Source organism: Nipponia nippon, unplaced genomic scaffold (genome assembly GCF_047370975.1).
Source record: "Nipponia nippon isolate SJK-2023a ecotype South Korea unplaced genomic scaffold, ASM4737097v1 scaffold_19, whole genome shotgun sequence".
Taxonomy (NCBI): domain Eukaryota; kingdom Metazoa; phylum Chordata; class Aves; order Pelecaniformes; family Threskiornithidae; genus Nipponia; species Nipponia nippon.
The window spans coordinates 1,388,520-1,406,061 of NW_028262335.1; the positions used below are offsets into that span (position 1 = coordinate 1,388,520).

General features: G+C 49.3%; 1 protein-coding gene and 1 long non-coding RNA gene across 19 annotated transcripts in view; one reads left to right on the forward strand and one right to left on the reverse strand.

Annotated features, from left to right (window-relative positions):
• The window catches only part of EIF4G3 (eukaryotic translation initiation factor 4 gamma 3), a 149,787-nt gene extending 140,873 nt beyond the window's left edge, over positions 1-8,914 (forward strand). For all 17 annotated transcript variants that reach the window (XM_087755685.1, XM_087755689.1, XM_087755678.1 and 14 more), the window contains 5 exons: positions 1,366-1,464; positions 2,404-2,550; positions 3,705-3,786; positions 5,272-5,418; positions 6,385-8,914. In XM_087755685.1, coding sequence (XP_087611811.1) covers positions 1,366-1,464; positions 2,404-2,550; positions 3,705-3,786; positions 5,272-5,418; positions 6,385-6,566 — 657 coding nt within the window. In that variant the 3' untranslated portion in view covers positions 6,567-8,914. The remainder of the gene's footprint in view (positions 1-1,365; positions 1,465-2,403; positions 2,551-3,704; positions 3,787-5,271; positions 5,419-6,384) is intronic.
• On the reverse strand, positions 36-17,513 carry LOC148056001 (uncharacterized). Of its 2 annotated transcripts, XR_015704398.1 has the most exons (8): positions 16,965-17,513; positions 16,211-16,424; positions 14,283-14,489; positions 9,903-10,045; positions 8,896-9,582; positions 5,526-5,682; positions 1,449-2,244; positions 36-1,350 (listed from the first exon to the last, which is right to left on the reverse strand). It is a non-coding gene; the product is annotated as an uncharacterized LOC148056001 (long non-coding RNA). The 2 variants fall into 2 exon arrangements; XR_015704399.1 differs by lacking the exon at positions 16,211-16,424 and having other exon boundaries at positions 8,896-10,045.
• Positions 17,514-17,542: the final 29 nt, after the last annotated feature.

Sequence of the window (17,542 nt, forward strand, 5' to 3'; positions counted from 1 at the left end):
CCCTGTAACTTCTAGAGCTCTCTTAGGTATTTCACAGTTGTGTGTCCAAACAGTTTGGTGGTTTCCCTATAACTCTGTCTCCATTTTTTTGTCTTTTTTTTTTCCCCAACCCAGCTAAATACTGCACTTTGGATAGCGTCTATTTTAAGCCCTGTAAAATCCCTCACTTGCCTTTTTTTTTTTTTTTTTTTTTTTTTTTTTTTTTTTAAAAAGCATGCATTCAAATAAGGCTGTGAATGTTCCAGGAGCGTTTCCGTCTGGCAGTGCAAATAGTGACTTTTTATTGATTTATTTTAGCCTCGTGCTTGTTTGGACAGTCGACTTCCATTTATTTTTCTCTGTTCTTTGAAAGAAAAGCTGCCGTGCTCTGGGGGCTGAGGCACAGGCTTGGGTTTCTGTTTCTGCCCCAGCTTTCTCATTTGATCTTCTCCAGGCCAGTACTTGGACTCGGGTATTTCAACGTGATATCAGTCATCTAATTCAGATCCTGATGAATCGTAGCAGGAACTATGCACAATTAGCTCTTACTGATCTGCCGTATTAAACTTAAAATTGTAATCGGCGTGGTAAACTAAAAATCAGGCTGCTTTTACCAGCGCTTCACGTAGGCTACGCAGTGACCTCCCTCGTGCAGGTGCTGTAAGGTAAAGGTCTTTGCAGAGCGTTTGGGCGAGAGGAGCTGGTTGTCACTAGTGTTTTTATTCTTGTCAGAGTTGTCCATACGCCGTCTTAGGCGGGATACCAACAGGTCAGCGTGACATCAGGGGATGCGGAACGTGGAACTGTGTGCGCTGCGAAGGAGCTTTTCTCAAGGCTTGCACTAAATTCTAGGAATTGAAGGCTGAACTTGGTATTATGTACCTGAATTTGAGGCTTGATCTCTGCACAGAAAACAGCCATGTAAATCATTATTTTCTGCAAGTAGCTAATTTGCCAGTGCCTTAATGTCAAGGCAGGGGGAGAATGAGTCACAGAGCAAGTTAATGACAGAGTCAGGAGAAGAATCTAAGTCATCTCACTGCCAGCTCTGTGTCAGGGCCGTGGGAAAGTGCCTTCTTCCGATGTGTCACTTCTCATCGGTACTCTCTGGCCGAAGTTGTTGCAGCCCCCCCCCCCCCGTGTCACGTTATGCCTTGTCTATTACCCACCACCGTGGCACTTGACCCCTTGACGAGACGTGTGTACCTGTGGCAGGACTGCGCGTATGATTTCTCTTGCACGGGATTTCCAGACGTGTTCACTTCATCGTGTTTGGTGGCTGAACAGTTCTTTATTTCTCTTGACACAGCTGCACCGCTCCGGCTTGTGTAAGCTCCCCCGGTTGTCTCTCAAGTCTTTAAAATGAACAAACTGTTTGTGTTTTAGAGCCATAAGAAAGTGGGAGCCTTATGGAGGGAGACTGGCCTCAGTTGGAAGGACTACTTACTCGAAGGGGAGGATGTACATACCTTTCTCATGGAACAAGTGAGTTCAGAGCAAGCGTTTGCTTAATGATTTTGGCACGCTGATTTTCGGCCCCACGTCCCGCTTGTTCATCCTCTTCCATTCCATCCTTACGTACAGTGGGTGTGGGATGTGGGGCGAAGTGTCTCCCTCACCAAGCTGGGGTTAGGTTACTTCAGCACCTCCTTTCTGAAACTCCGGGAGGGCGGGCTTGTTCCCTCCGATCCCAGGCACACATCTCCCGTCGGCTGGCTTCCTCTGGGAGATCTCTTTCTCCACCCTGGGGGGAATGAACTCAAGAAGGAGTTTTGCAGCAAGGACAGACGATCTGCAGAAGGGCCAGAATAAATGGCAGCAATTGTTCACTCATCCCACCTTGTATTACAATCCCCGGGGGGTTTCGCAGCCGAGAGCAGCCAGGACTGGCAGCTCTTGCCAGTTGGTACTCCTAAGGAAGAAGCTGGAGGTCTCCCGTTGGAGCTCCAAGTGATCCGCTGCCCTCTTTTAGCACTTAGGAAGTGCTGCGCTGCAGGAAATGAAATGGATTACCAAGGCCTGGGGCTTGGTGAGGGGACTGTAGATCCTCTGTCACATTTTGCAGCGAATTGGGGCGTTAGTTGCAGTTTCTTTGAGCGAACGCCAGCCCTGGTAATTGCGTTCCAGCTCCCCGTCGTTTTAGTTGAGCAACATGCGCTTTATTTTGTGCACGCTCGTGTGGTGCGGGGCTGGAGTTGCTCCGAGACGCCTGGTTGTCTTTGCTGGATAATGTAGTTCCCACGTGTTTGTAAAATGCTTTATAATCTTTGGAACAGAAAAAGTGTATAAATTGTTGTCATGATAACGTAGCAGCTGAAAGATGCCAGAAAGCAGAAGGAAGCGTAGCTTGCTGCCTTGATTTGGTATAATTCAGCACAGGAAAGTATATTTAACTAATTCTCCTCATCACTTCCGACGTTGCAGAAGTTGGACTTCACGGAGTCCGACTGTTCCAGTTCCTCAGAAGCACTTTCAGAGAAAGAACTCTCTGCGGAAGAGCTGAACAAGCAGCTAGAAAAACTCATTGTTGAGGACAAGGCGAACGATGAACAAATCTTTGACTGGGTAGAGGTACAAAGACTGTTTTCACCCTCCCTGCACAGTTCGTTAACTGCTTTTGTCAATATTTTCTCATCTAAAGGAGCATCTCTGCAGGCTCCTTCAAACACCACGATGATTAGGTCTGTGCAATCAACGCTTCCAAAGAATTAAAATCTAAAACATAATCAGCTTTAGGAAGAAAGAATTTTAGCTATAATAACATACAGCCGTGTAACTGCCTTTTAAATACTGTAGACTTTTTGACACTGAATACGCCGCTTCTGGCTACTTACTACATTTTAGACCGAGCGCACCGCTACATTCTTGCTTCCCAAAATACGGGATAAAAGCTTCTCCTTGCTTTTTGCAACATGACCTACCAAATTCCCCCCTGCCCAACTGCGTGCCCTGCCACGCTGCAAAAACATCGAGGGCAGCCGTGCCTTTCCCAGTGCATTGGGCCAGGCTCTGTAAGAGAAAATAAAGAAAAGGAAAAAAAAAAAAAAAGCCCTGTCAACCCACTGATCTTTTGCCCCCTATCTCTGGCTGCATCCTTTAAGCCAGATATTTAATCTGGTGTCTGAAATTATACCCAACCTGATTCATTTAGATCTGTGCTTACGGCTAAATCGCGGTCAGCTTCATTTCAGTTATTTCTGTTGCTGGAGCAACGTGTTAGAAATGTCATTTTTCTGCGGCCGTTAGAGAAGTCGAGAGTGGAATGAAAGCAGCACTGAAAATGTGGGGACACCCCCAGGCTCTTTGTAGCCTTGGACAAGTTACGTAGCCATGCTCTGAATTCCTTCTACAAGCAAACAAATCTCCACCCAAGGAGCATGCTGTAAAATTTGTTGAAAAAGCCTAAAACTCTTAGAAAATGTATAAGGGCGTTGTAAAAGCCAAGCATTGTTGGTTTGGTTTGTTTGTCGAGACAATCGACTGGTTGGGGGAGCAGTGAAATGGTGTATCGCTTGTATGAGAACTGTTGTTGCGTGGTGACGTACCTGAGCTAGTTTCAAGAAGTGAACGGGAAAGCTGAGTTTTTGCAGCAGGGTGAGGGGGATTTCTACCGCAGCGGCTTTTGCTGACCTTGAACTTGCTGCCAGATTCAGCAGCGGAGTTTGGAAATGGTTGCTCTCATGCAGCGGCGTGTTTTTAACTGGTCCGTTTACTCTTGATTTCAGGCTAATCTAGATGAAAGCCAGATGAGTTCACCTACATTCCTTAGAGCTTTAATGACAGCAGTTTGTAAAGCAGCTATTATAGGTGAGTAACTTGCAACGTAAACACCGTACAAACCAAACGCGCAAAGAGTTATTTGATGTTTTGCAGGTTTCTATCACTTTTCCCTCCGCTGAGGCTGTTTTTTATCACACACTAAGGCTTTTGCACCGTATTGAATTCTAGCGCTCGAGAGCGGGATGTCTAGCGCTCCCCCTGCGACAGCCAGGCGCTTTGCCGGTTACGGTGCTCTCGAGGCCCTGGCGTGTCCCGGTGACCTGGCTCGAGCAGACGTTTCAGGCGGCTCTGAGCAATGCCAGATTGATTGTTCATTGATTTTTCTAGTGAAGGTGGAAAGGCGTTAGACCTTATTAAGGTAATTAGCATTTCCACTCCTGTGTCAGCAAGTACGCGTGGGCGCTCTGCCGTCGCGGATTGCCACGTGCGAGGTGGAAGCGTGGGCTGCAGAAGAGAAGCCAGCCTGCGTCTCTGTCGTGTTAATAGCTTTAGGTCCAAAGTTGCAATTTTGGAAAGACGGTTCGTGTGGATTACTTGAATGTACGGCAGTCAGCTGGAAATGGAGGAAAAGGGGGGGCTCTCACGTCAGACGCGTGAGCCTCAGACCCTCGGGGGGGGGCTTGAATAAAGCGCTGCAGCCAGAAACATCTGGGCAGTTCGCTTTGTTTTCTTTAACTTCACTGTTGGCATCTGGTGAGGCAAAAACTTGTGCTCGTAAAGCACCCGGTTCTGCTCTTAGCTGTGAGAGTCACGCTCGGTGCAGAGAATGGTCTGAACTTCATCTTGTTGCCAGGGGAAGGGCAGCCCAGCCCCTTTCTTCTCCCTGAGAACAGAACCTTTCGATGCCACCTAGTGTCAATGGCGAAACGACACAGGATTTGATTACGGCTGTGTAGGGGTTCCCTGATGTGTACCAGGAACATCTTCTTCTGGTTTACGTTTTGACCTTGCCTCTAATGGAGGTTTTTTTTTCCCTTTTGTTTTCAAAATATCACTTAATTATGTTGCCTGATCTACTTAAAAGCTGCTGAATAGTTTATCCGTGTTGCTGGTGGATTTGTAATGTGTATTTTTAATATATTCCTGATTTCCTCTGTCATGTGCAGCTTATGATTCTGTTTCTGCCTTAGTATTTTTAGAGAAAGATAAAATTTTCTAAACCCGTCTATATAACTGAAATTTTAGTCCTAGCCATTGTACGCACTTGGGACATCCAGCTGTCTGTGGAAACACACCGATTTGCACTGCAAAGTAAGGCTGTAATTCTGCGTGTGTCCGCAGGCCGGTTAGGGCCAGGGTCGCTGCGGGTGCTGGTTGAATTTGGGGAACTGGAAGACCCAAGACTTCCAGAAAAAGCCATTGATCAGAAATACCTTCGTGTTGTTTCTCGTCCTCTTTTCTCTCCACGCTAACCTGTACCTGTGGTTTCTACGTGAATAAATAAAGGCGATAAAAGATGCGCCCCTGCTGCCGTGTACCACAGCTGACCCTGTTTTCTTCTCTTCCCCTCAGCGGACTCTTCTAGCTTCTGTGTGGACACTGCTGTTATCAAACAGAGAGTGCCGATCTTACTCAAGTACCTAGACTCAGACACGGAGAAGGAACTACAAGCACTTTATGCACTACAAGCATCAATAGTAAAACTTGATCAGCCTCCTAGTAAGTGTTGCCTCTGTGCTGGGGAACCCTGACAGCGTACGGAAAGGTTGTTTCTGCGAGGGTAAAGTCTAGCGGTAGAAACTGGAAGGGGATGTGCTTTTCCTTACCTTTGTACGTAGCAGATGAGAGAAAACAGCGTACGGTGGTTTCTGCTTGTCCGGATTCCAGCTTTTAGAGCAGTGCGGGTCCCGAAATGCTTGGCCAGAGGCCAGCTCTTCTCTTGGTTGCTCCTGTAAGCAGCCGTGCAGAAGGAAGGACAAACCTCTGTTGATAAAAAGAGAGGAAAAAAAAGAGCAGTAAAAAATAATCTGTTGAGTTTACAACAGCGGGACATGTGAGAGCACCGGGCGTTGTAATTGTGCGTTGCTGCACCACAGCTGTCTGCGGACTTGGAGGGAATAAAATTAGTTGGACAACTGATGAGTCTTGCCCCAGAGACGCCGCAGAAAACTGCTGTTGGAAAAGAGGCGAGGGAGTTGCCAAAGAAACAGGGATTCCCAGGGAGTCTGCAGCACAAAATCAGAGTGCCCAAAGCCACCCGACTCGATTGTCCTTAGCTTTAAGGCGCTAGTCGTTCGTTATCCCTCCTGCTGAGCCGTGAAAAATCGGGTTTTGGAGAGGAGCCAGGCTGCCAGGTTGCATGGTCCAGCGAGAGGAGGACGGGCTGCTGTGGATTAGGTTTGCCGGCCAATCCCTAGATAATACATTCCCACGGCTGCTTTCCCAGCTTTCCCTTTTCTGCGGAGCCTGTGTTATCCGACGGCATCAGAGGGACCCGTTTTCCCTCTCAGCTGCGTGTAACCAGTCAGGAAGCAATAACTCAGCAACAGACCTTCCTTTTACTTGTATCTGCATCTCTGGCATTAAAGGTCACGTTAATCCCCTTATCCGTAACCGCGTCTTTGTCCGCTGCCTTAAACTGCGCAGCGCTAACAGCTGTTCTCTCCCCTTATTCCATTATTGCAGATTTGTTGCGGATGTTTTTTGATTGCCTGTATGATGAGGAGGTAATATCGGAGGATGCCTTCTACAAGTGGGAAAGCAGCAAGGACCCAGCGGAGCAGAATGGGAAAGGAGTAGCGCTAAAATCTGTCACAGCATTCTTCACGTGGCTACGGGAGGCCGAAGAGGAGTCGGAGGATAATTAAAACTTAAAATACAGAGAGAGAGAAAAAAAAAAAGAAACAATTTAAGTATTTTTTTAAAAAGTTTCACGTCTTCGCCAATCACAGTGCAGCAAGGCCAATTCTCGCGCAGACCCCCCCCTTCCCCCACACATGCACGAGTGGGAGAGGTAAAAATAGATAAACACAAAGGTGATCATGGAGGAAAAAAGGTACTTGAAAAAAAAAAAAAAGTCAAACCTGAGGGCGGGAGCACTAAACCAAAACACGTGTATTATTTATAGAAAATATTTTCTGTTTTAATCTTTTTTTTTCTTTTCTTTTTAAACAAGGACTCATACTTACAAAAACACAAAGCGAAACAAATCTGTTTAGCAAAAAAAAAAAAAAAAAGTTGAAAACTTTTAATTTATTATTTTAAGGACTGCAAATGCCAGTGTAATTTTTAAATTTGCAGTTTCTGTAAACAAATTGTATAGTAGAACAAAAGCAGAGAAATAAATTTCCCTCCCCTTCATATGCACCTCAGTTTTGTTTCAAAGCATGATAAATAGACAAAACTTTCAAGGGGGTTGGGGTAAGCTAGATGAGGAAGAGATCGATTTTTTTTTTTTTTTTTTTTTTTCTAATTGTCATCAGATTTTTCTGCCTGCCTCTCAGCTTGCTTCAGAAATTTAAAAAGAAAATAGTAATCAAAACGTACATAACCTTGGAACGGAAGGAAATGCATTTGAGAAAACCGCTGCGGACCAGAGTGCTCCGAAAGTAACTCATTCGAAACAGTGCTACCGTGGGGAAAAAGTACTAGTGATACTTTCAGAACCTTTAGAGCAACTTTAAGGCCTGTAAATACATAGAACAAATATTTAAAAAAAGAAAAAAAGAAATTGACTCAATACTATTTCTTTTCACTTTCAAAATATAAAGAACAAAATAAAGACAAACATTGCAAGTTTAAAAGAAAGTAAAACGACTTCTCCTTTGACAGCTGCTGAATGTGTGCACCATCTCTGAGCGGTGCTGGCTTCCTTTCCGTTGCGTAGATCCTCGGTTCCAAATTGTGTACATATAGTGTGTGTATGTATGTGTGTCTACCAAAAAAAGAGGGGTGAGAGCAATTGTTGTTTTAAAGAAAAAAAAAAAAAAGGAAAAAAAAAAAGGGGGGGGGGTTGCTGCTTGGGAGACCTTTTCTGCAGAGAGAACTTAACGGCCGACGAGCAGCAGGCTGGGCTGCTGTACCGCGTAGGTGCGTTTGGTTCCCAGCGCGTTGCCGCAAGGCTGGGAGGCGACCTCGGGGCGGTCGGTGCCCGATCCCAGCCCGGTTTTTCCAGCCGCGCGGCCGCGGTTGTCTCTCGTGTGACTTGGATCGGTGGCGTCGTCCTGGGGACTTGGGACCCTGGTAGCTCCGGAGGTGGCAGCCTCTCGAGGAGAGAACCGACAGCCCTTCGCCACGGCTCGCGCGTCCGTTGCTGCCCAGCTTCCGCCGCTGCCCTTTGCGTCTGCCTGTTGCCTCGCTGTGCCTAAGGAACCCAAAGACCCGTACGGGTGAAAACGAAAGCGCCCTACGCGAGTCAAGAGGTGGAACAAGCGACGTGGTGCTCTGCCCGGCTCTGCCCACCCCGTGACGGTGCCCGAAGTCTGAGTGCAGCCCGGGTACAGGTTAACAGCGGTCGCTTTGCAGTGCAGTCGGAGCGCGTGTTTTCTGCGTGCCCAAAGGGACCTCAACCGCGCCCCGCTGCCGCGCAGTCCTCCAGACTGAGCTGCTGCTGAGTACGTTAAGTCTCTTGTGTGTCTCTCTTCAACAACCAAAGATGACCTGCTGGCTCTCACTGTGAAGAAGCATCTGCCGTAACACAGTCTGCAAAGTTTGTGAAGCCCTAAAACGTAGTTTGTGAACTGTGGTCCGTGGACCGCGAGTAACCTGTGGAGCATTTGCTGGTGGTCTGTGCAGCACTAGCTGCTCACATGATGCTGTCTTTTTCTTTCCAGCTGCTAAATCACTTTTTTTTAAAAAAAAACAACAGGAAAAACACAAGAGAAAAAAAAAAAAGCTACAAATACATTAAATACTTTCCTAATCTTACTTTTACATGTAAACAATTGCTGTACTTGCATAAGGATGTTATTTGATCACCACGGGGAAGGGAGGAGGGTGCCTGGTTGTGGCTGGAGGGGAGATGTCCACGAGACGCTTTCCCTGTTACCATGTGTTCCACGCCATGAATCTGAGCTAGAGAATCCATGGCCTAAAACACTAGAGCATTGTTTGGTTTTTTTTTTTTTTTTAGTAACAATAAAACACTTTTCTCTGATGTTTTGTTAAAAAAAAAAAAAAAGAAAAAAATATTCTCACCCTTAATATATGCATATGTATGTATGTGCTTGTACGCCATCCAGTGACTCCTCGTCCTCAGCCGCTTCCCCTCCCGGCCTCGCAGTTGGGCCCAGCGGTTTGGCGACGGGCGCTCCCAAGATCTCCGAAAGGCTCATCCGCACGGAAAAGCCCCACCCAGCGGGTCTCGAGGGGCGCGTGGTAAACCTCTGCAGAAGGTCGTGTGGGTGCTCTTCTCGCAAGAGTCATTTTTGGGGCCAGAACGTGAGCGGGTACGTGATGGTTTGTAGCAGTTAAAGAATTGAATTAAATGGATGTGAGGTTGTGTGTAAACGAGGCCAAATATTTGCCAAGTCGGGGTGTGCACCTGAGGCATTTCCTCTCTGAGGATGGGCAGTGTCGGACCCTGCCGGGAATGCGTGTGACACCAGAGCCGTGCTGTGCCAGGGCTGTGCTGTATTTATTGATTGCCTTGAATCGGAAAGGAAGCAATCGCTAGAGCCTTTGAACAGGGATGTGAATCAAAGTGCATCAGGGCAGGGAAACTTGTTTGGGAGTCTTTTGGCTGAAAGAGTTGGAAAACCAGTGGCCGGAGAGCATGGGAAGGGTGAGCGTGTGGGTAGAGAGCTGAGGAAGTCTCTCCCCTCCTTGTTTGAGCCTTCTAACGTTAAATGTTCCAGCGGGGTGAGAGCTTGCCCTGTCGGTGTCCTGCAAATACCAGGAAGGGAGTTTTCAAAAGTTTTAAGGTTTGGTTTTTTTTTCAGAATTACCCAAAGGCTCTGAAAAGGCGGGTTTGCAGCACGGCAAGCTTTGCGTTCTCTTAAGCTAGATCAGTTAAGCTTCACGTGGAGTGCTGTGAGCAGTTTCTGCACGAGACCTCGAGGTCTCCAGCTGTGAGTGTGTTACCCTGAGGCTCAGCTTCCCACAAATGTCACCGCAAGGAGCGTATCTGCCACCAGTCTTGGACTGAAACGGCTTCCTCCGCTCCCCTGCCACTGGTTGCCGCATGCCGCGTGCCGCTTGCTTACCTGCACCCATACCGAGGTGTGGTTGCTTCTCAGTCGCTTTGTAGATCAGCACAGGTTTGCAGGCAGTTGTGGCTTCTCAGGATGCAGCCCGGGGTCCTGGAAGATCTTTGCAACACATCTTCTTGTATTAAAAGACAAAAAACCTAAGAGATCCATGAAATGGAAAAGGAGATAATTAATTAAAAGAGGTTCCCATGGGAATGTGATTTGTGGGAGCCTCGTTTTACGTGAGCGAGGAGAGATGAGCTGTGGTTACTCCTGCCTAACGTGACAGCAAAGCCGAAGCAGGGAGGACAGCAAATTTCCCCCAAGAATACAAAAGGTTTGGGTCTGATGGATTTTTTTTTCTTCCCAGGCTTGGTCCTGTAAGGCCTTTAAACACCTCTGGGCAGGCTGGTGAGCGCGGCAGGGAGTTAATGCGGCTCGGCAGGAAAGAGCTGCGTTAGAAGCCATTTCCACTGCTGGGAGCCCTTCTTGCGCTGAGGCTGTGCGCACTATCAAAGGCACGGGCAAGGAGCGGCAGATGCATCGCTTACGTCCTTGTTTCTCTTTATTGCTGAAAACGTCCCCAAACCTGGAGAAGTCAAGCAGAAAATTCCCAGGCCAGGTGTCTGCCTAAGGCTGGTTTCTCTCTAGGAAAGTGTTTTCAGAAATGGAGCAGCCATTTCTGTGAACGAGGTCAGGGAATTACACCGATACCAGATGTTGCGCTCTGTCTGCGTGTGTTAACACGTTCAGGTTTTCCCCTTATTTTCTCAAGAAGCCTCAGGTGCAGGAGCAGACCTCGGTGTCTGGAAAAACCTTTTGCCCTGGTGCAGAAGCTGGTAGCCAAAGAGGCCATGCGGCAGGAGAGGCTCGGATTCCTCTGCAGGGATGGTTTTTAGTGTGCACCAGGCGGTTTAAGCTGGTAGTAACTTACACTGGTCTTTGCTGCGTTCCTGCGACCCACAGAGATTTTGGTTCCAACCCTATAGACCGTTTTTTTCTGATACAGGAAAAACAGGGCCTCTTAAAAATCCTGTTAACTCGCTGAGCATCCTGAAAACATTTAAAACCAATTGCAGATGTCAGCATCTCGTTGCCAAAAGGGTGGCGGTGATTGTTCCTGCTGCGTTTCGTTCCAGCGTGAGTCGTTTTTACGGACGAAGGGACCTGAAGCTGGTTGTCAGAAGCATTCGCTGCAGAGCAGAAAAGCTCTTACAACCATGCCCCTGGCGCTGCTCGCTTGATACCATTTTACAGACGCGAGAGGGTTTAGCTTTGGGGGTGGTAAGCTTAAAATCAGCACCCCCAGGATGGTTTCATGCCCTTAGATCCAACACCTCTGGCCTCGAGGCACTGAACTGCCTTCAGGCGAGTCGGCTGGTGGCCGCAGGTCGGTACGTGAGGGTGGTGAGATGCCGCGGGGCAGGAGTTCGGTCAGGGCTGCCGTGCGCTACGTGGGGATGAAGCCGTCGGGAGATGTTCAGGCGGGTAAGCGCCCTGAGCTCCCGCTTTGCGCAGTCGGTCTGGCAGGGAGAGCTTGGCCTTTCTGCTCTTAGGAAGACGTTGGCCCTCTGCTGCTCCCTGATCCTAGGCCAACTGAGCGGCATCTCCAGCCAAGCAGCGTCAGCAGGAGCGTGAGCTCTTCGCACGCCACTTTCTTTTAATAAGGTGCCAACCCGGAGGCTTGCACGAGACGTCATGCACTGATAGAAGCTGAGCAACAGTTTGATGTGGCCTGGGGGCCACGTGCAAGCTGCAACAACCATAGGATGGAGGCTGGGGGTGAGGAGGCTTCGGCCCAGAGGGTCCTGCTTGGCCGCACAGCTCTGTGGATAGGTGACCCGCAAGGAGCCGTTGCCGGAACACCACGGCGATGGGCAAACGACCGCAGCAAGAGATCGATTAGCCTACTCGGCTTCCAGCAGCGTGACTAAATCCCTGCCGATATCCGAGAAAACTTCACTAGAAGTTGTCTACCCTTGTATTTTCCAAGGGGCTCCGCTTGCCACCCGCAGGTAACCATCACGGAACTGTGGTTTGCCGAAATAACTCCTGCTTATTTCAAATGCTGCTGTAGGGACGGCCGACGGTGGTCTGTGGAAAGCTTTGGTCACGTGGCACCGGTTTTTCTTCCTCATCTCCAGCTGCTAAATTGTGCTGAAACAGCGACAGAAATAAAACCAGCTCCCGCTCCATTCAGTGCTTTCCAAAGGGGAATTTGTCCAAGGGTGCAGTTGCTGTCCCAGCTGCAGGGATGGCTGTGCTGCGGTTGCAAATTGGAAAGGGGAGAGAGGGGGCTTGGGGCAGGCAATCGATGCTTTCCGTTAGGAAATCCTTGTATTGCTGAGCGAGCGGAGAGAACAGTAAAGCCTGGCTTTTGCAGGCTTGGTTGTCTTGTTGCAGCCCCCTGCAAGGTTTAACAGCAGATTTTGTCACAAAGCAGAGCTGTACTAAGCTCGCGGGGTACAGGGCATTAGCGAACATGGTGTGGAGCACTGTCAGAAGTGTTTTATCACAGCGTTACAGACAACAGCCGGAAGGGAGCCGAAAAGGTCATCTCTGCAGATGCAGCTGGTACCTTCAGGTCTGACCTGTGAAGGAAAATCGGTCATTTCAGTGTTGCAGAATAAGCTATTCTGAAATAACGCCTGGTGCAAGTGCTCTGCGCCGTTAAAGACGGACTAAAGTGAACAATCTGTCAGTCCCGGCCATCTCCCGTTTGTGTGCGAGCGAGTTGTGCTGGGAAACGGCGTACTTCACCAAAAGCGGCCGGCCTGAGAAGGGAGCGGGCGCTCGGCCTCTTCAGTGCTCTGCGGGGTTGCGGCAACACCGCTGTGTGAATTTATGGCGATGGGCGCAGCGCGCAGCTCCTTTCTCCTGCTTTGGGTGTCTTCGTACACTGTGATCGTCAAACGCGAGGAATTTCACGCACCTTTGCTGCAAAACGGGAGTCGAGTGTTTTACCCATCCTCCAAGGAAGCGCATCTGACTCTTCAGGCTTCCTCCGGCATCACAAGGTGGATATTTTGAGCAGGAGCCTGAGCTGTGGCTGACACATCTCGAAGAAAAGCCAGTCGACAAGATTTCCCACGGAGCGACGAGCGAGCCAGCGCTAAAGCTGACCGTAGGCTTCAAGCAGGAGCCATCGCCAAAAATGCTTTAAATTCCTGCTCAACCCGAAGGTTTTCTGCCCGCCCAGCAAGGCGCGCTGGCAGGGCGCTGCTCTCTTACGGCCGCAGGACCCAGCGCGGAGGCCGGCCAGGCTGCTGCATGCGCCGGGCGTGCTGCTGATCGCAGGGGCGTACAGTGCACGCGCGGCAGCCAAAAATGAGCTTTTTGTGGCCACAAAAGCATCCCAGCCGGGAGGTGTTGTGAGTTATTACCTGCCCGGGCAAAGGGAACGGCCGCTGCGTGCTCCGCGCTGCAACCCGCTACTAACCAATTTTAATCTGAAACGGTGTTTGGCTCGGAGAGCAAAGGAATTTAGCAAATTCCCGCTGCCAGATGCTAACTGCCGGGATGTGCGGCTTGGGGAGAGGTGTGTTGTCCCAGTGTGAAACGCTGAGCTGGTGGACTTCAACTTCTCCTTGGCTTAGGGGAGCTGTCGTTTCCACTTGCCTGCTTTGGGTAAAATAAATCACTACTGTAATGCCGAAAGTGCTATAGAAAAAAAAATGACAACTTCCAGCCACTGGTCTCCCAGCGGTGACAGCATCGGCCTCGTTAGCAATGAGGATCTATTTCAAATTCGAGTGTCTCTAGAAAAGCAGCAGCCCGTGGAGGCTGCTTAGTCCACAACATTTTCCTGCTCCAAATTTCTGTCAGCTCCAGCGGCGTTTCTAGCATGTATTTGTTCCAGAACGGAGCAAACTTTGGTATATTTAAGCGTGTTTTTATTCATTTGCTAGGAACTGATACAAAAATGGGTGCACTGCTGAACAGAATACCCCTGGAAAAGGGAAAGGGTTTGAAAAGATAAACCTAACCGGCTTAGCCTTAAGGGTAGCTGTGAGAGGGGCAGCAACAGAGATCAGCTGGGAGGTGGTGTAGGGCGACGCCGGGAAAGTACAGAGACAAAATTATTATCTGGTGATCGCTGGACGTGTGTCTTTGGTAAAGTGAACCAGAGCGGAAAGCTGTGGTTAAAGGCTGTCACCTCATCTCTTCTGAAAGTCCATATTTCTACTGGAGATGTAAAGGGGAAAAAAATCCAGAGTAAAAAGCAGCTCAAGCGTAAAGACAAAACTTGTGTGGGGGACTGTGGGAAGGGCGACAGCACTGCGTAACAGGGAAGTCCCGCACCACCGAATGCTTCCGTGTGCGGCAGGCGAAAGGCCCCTGGAAGCCTGCGTGTGGCTCCGCGAGTGGGAAGCGATGTATGGAGGCGAGACCCACCTTAATTAAATGTTTTGTTTCTGTGGTGGTTATGGGATAGTTGTACTCGGCAGCGCTCCCTGTGCAAATCCGGCGGGTCAAGCTGCAAACAGCGTCAACGCTGCCGGCTGACCGGGAACTTCAAGGCAGAAGCGTCAGGGTCCTGCTCGAGCGATCCCATCAAACCGAAATAACTCCCTTCGGATACACGTTCAGGGATAAACAGACCTAAAGGTAAGAAGCACACGACTCAATTTAAATTCGACGATGGCTTCTCAGGGAATATTTGTTTTTCAAAGCACGAGAAGCTGAAGAAGCAGCAGCAGAATGTGGAGCTTTAGGGATGAAAGTGAGGCAACGGGAAGGAGCTCCCCAGCCTGCTGGCGATCGGACACGGGACGAAAGGGAAAAAGGATGAAATTCTCCCTGAGGCAGGCGGACTGTGGGCCAAAAATGTATAAAAGTCTTTCTTTATAAAAACAAATGCAAAAGTTGAGTTAAAAATGGAAAAGGAAAAAACACGCCAAAAACTTGGGGTAGTGACACCAGAAGCAAGGCTTAAATATAATCAGAGCTGAAGTTTGGAGCTGCAGGCCAACACTAAACCAGAATTTGGCGACAAAGACGCTGCGCTCACTTAGCCAGCGGGGTTGAGAACATTATCGGCAGAAGCTGATCTCAACGTATAAAGGCGCACAAAGGTAATAAAAAAAGGTAATAATAATCTTGTGTTTGGTACCATATGTGGCAGGTAGCTGTTAAGCAGCACAGGGGGGGTGCTTATTAAATACAAAAGCGTTCACTTTAAGTAAAAAATGTAGCAAAATGGGGAAAATACGAGTTGATGTAGGGTAAGAAAGTTACCAGAGGGGCTTGTGACCCCTGGAATGGAGTTGTTGTGACCAGGTGCATTTAAAAGAGAAGCACAACAGGTTTCTTGTTTCTAACAGAGCAACAGGAACACGTGGCATTGCTCTGGATACAGGGTGGAAACGGTAAATCTCTTGACATGCAAATTTTACAGCTCCTCCTTGGGAACAGTAGCAATATGTCTAAATGATCTGGTTTAAACGGCAAGCTGCACTGTACAGGCAAAACCCAAAGCTGCAGGCAAATTTCTAAAAGCTCTAGGGCTGCAGAAAGATGTAATCACATTGAATGACTTTAGGGGGGAAAATAAAAAAATCCACGAACCAGTTGGAATCCTACTTTCCTGCACCTGGGAGGGCAGGAAAGGCATTGAAAATGCTCAGTACTTATTTAAAGTGCTTATTAAAAGTATTTGATGATGATGATAGCACTCTACACAACCCCAGTTCACCCTGACAGCAGCCCCCCGCTGAAGTGAGACTCCCTGAGGTTGGATTTCCCTGTCCTGCACTGTTCCCTTCCTCCTGTGCATCCTCCCTCGAAGGCGGCTCCTGTCACACACCGCGGGCAGTACTGAGGGAACGGGGAGGGGGACACAGATGACACGAACCCCCCCAAAAAACGGGGCGGAGGGGAGAGGAGAGCGAGCAGCGGGTTTTGATCCCGCCGCCTTCCCCAGGCGTGGCATTTTTGCAGGAGCCCACCCTGGTCAGGCAGGCGTGTGGCTGCTAAGGAATGCGCAGGGCCCGCAGCTCCCCTCTGGGGTGGATTTTGAGATTAAAAAACAGGGAAGGAGACAACAAAAGCTTTTCTCCTCCTCTGCTCGCATCTCAGTGTAGCTCTGTGGCTCAGCCAACGCAGGTGCTGGGGTTTTGCAGTGAGCAAGGGGAGGGCCGCTGGGGTGATTTCATCTTTTCCTTCTTGGTGTCTTAAAAGCCAGCAGTAAAGGAGCACATTCCCTCTCGCTCCCCTCTCCTCCACCTTCCAATCCCTCCCCTCCTGCCAGAGAGGCACCGCAAGGGGGGAAAAGCCAAAGAACACATTTTTCTGCAGCTGCATGGTCGTCGTTTCGCACTCACAAGCAAGACAGGAATGTTTAGCAAAGTGGAGCCATCTGGCTAAGGCACTTCCAGGGCTGTTCGGCGCAGGAGACAAAGGACTGTAGGAAAGCAAAGCATCAGGGAGATAATCTGGAGTGGAGAAGACGACACTGAGCAAGGCCAGGCCTTGGTCACAACAGCTTGGCTTTGGAAGGCGATGCTCTCGGGTGTAGTACGCTGTTGCAGCAGCCACCTATGGGGGGAAAAAAAGTTGGAAAAAGCTTAGACAAGAAAGAGTCAAGGCACTATTGCAGAAACGAGACACCTCCACGGTGCTTTGAATGGTGTAAGTGCTCCTAAAAAGTGCTTCCCGTCCACAGGAGGGATAAAAGGTACCACAGGGCCCAAATAAATGCGTTAGTGCCTGTATGGTCTTCAAATGGTAAAAACACAGATGGAGGGAGAAAGGTTGGCAGCACGCGAGTAAGGATTACATGTAGAAAACGATGAGAAGCTGCCTGGGCAAGAGGCTACAGATGAAAAGTTCTGTGGTGTATTTGGAGACAGCTTGTAGAAAGCATACTTATGGCAGAAAAGAAAATAAGAATAGGTAGGGAAGGGAACTGAGGAGTTGTACCTTAAGTGAAGGGAAAGTAGAGGGATTTGGGTGAAGAAAAAAAAAACCAAACCACACCACTCCACCATCCACAGGCCTAGCCAAAAAAAACCCAAAGAAACCAACTTGGAGCAAGAGCACATCAAGAGGTAGGCAGGAAGAGCTTCTGTTTATTACCTCTCGGCGTACTCTGCACAGACCTGACATAACGACGATGGTGCAAACGCCAGCGCAGGTCATGCCTCTGCTCTGCCTTGCAATGCTAATCCTCACCTCGGGCAGCTGAGGCACAGGTAAGGAAGCTGCCTGAAACACAGCAAAGCCAAGGAGCGCCAAAAAAAGGGATCCTTCCCGCGAGTGAGGACTTGTTAGCACATTTTGACAGAAAATTTCCAGCTTGCAGCCAGATCTCAGCGATGGAACTAGTGTAACTGAGGCAGGGAGTAAATTACACAGCTAATGAGAGTGACGCGGGGGGGTAAAGAGGCTGAGGCAAAGCGCAGGCAGGCACTGGAGAAACCGCAAAGGGCGGGAGGAGGAGGAAGCAGGAGGTCGGAGCACAGATGCAACGCTCCAGAACGGGAACGCGCGGTTCTCCGCAGGGGGGGAAGCGGCGGCGGTGCGGGCCCTGCCCGGCGGGGCTGAGGGAACGGCGGCTCTCGCCCCCTCAGCGCCCTCACGGGGCCAAGGCGGGAAGCGCCGGGGCGGGGAGCGGCGCGCGCGTAGAGCCGCTAACGGCCGCCGAGGAGAGCGGC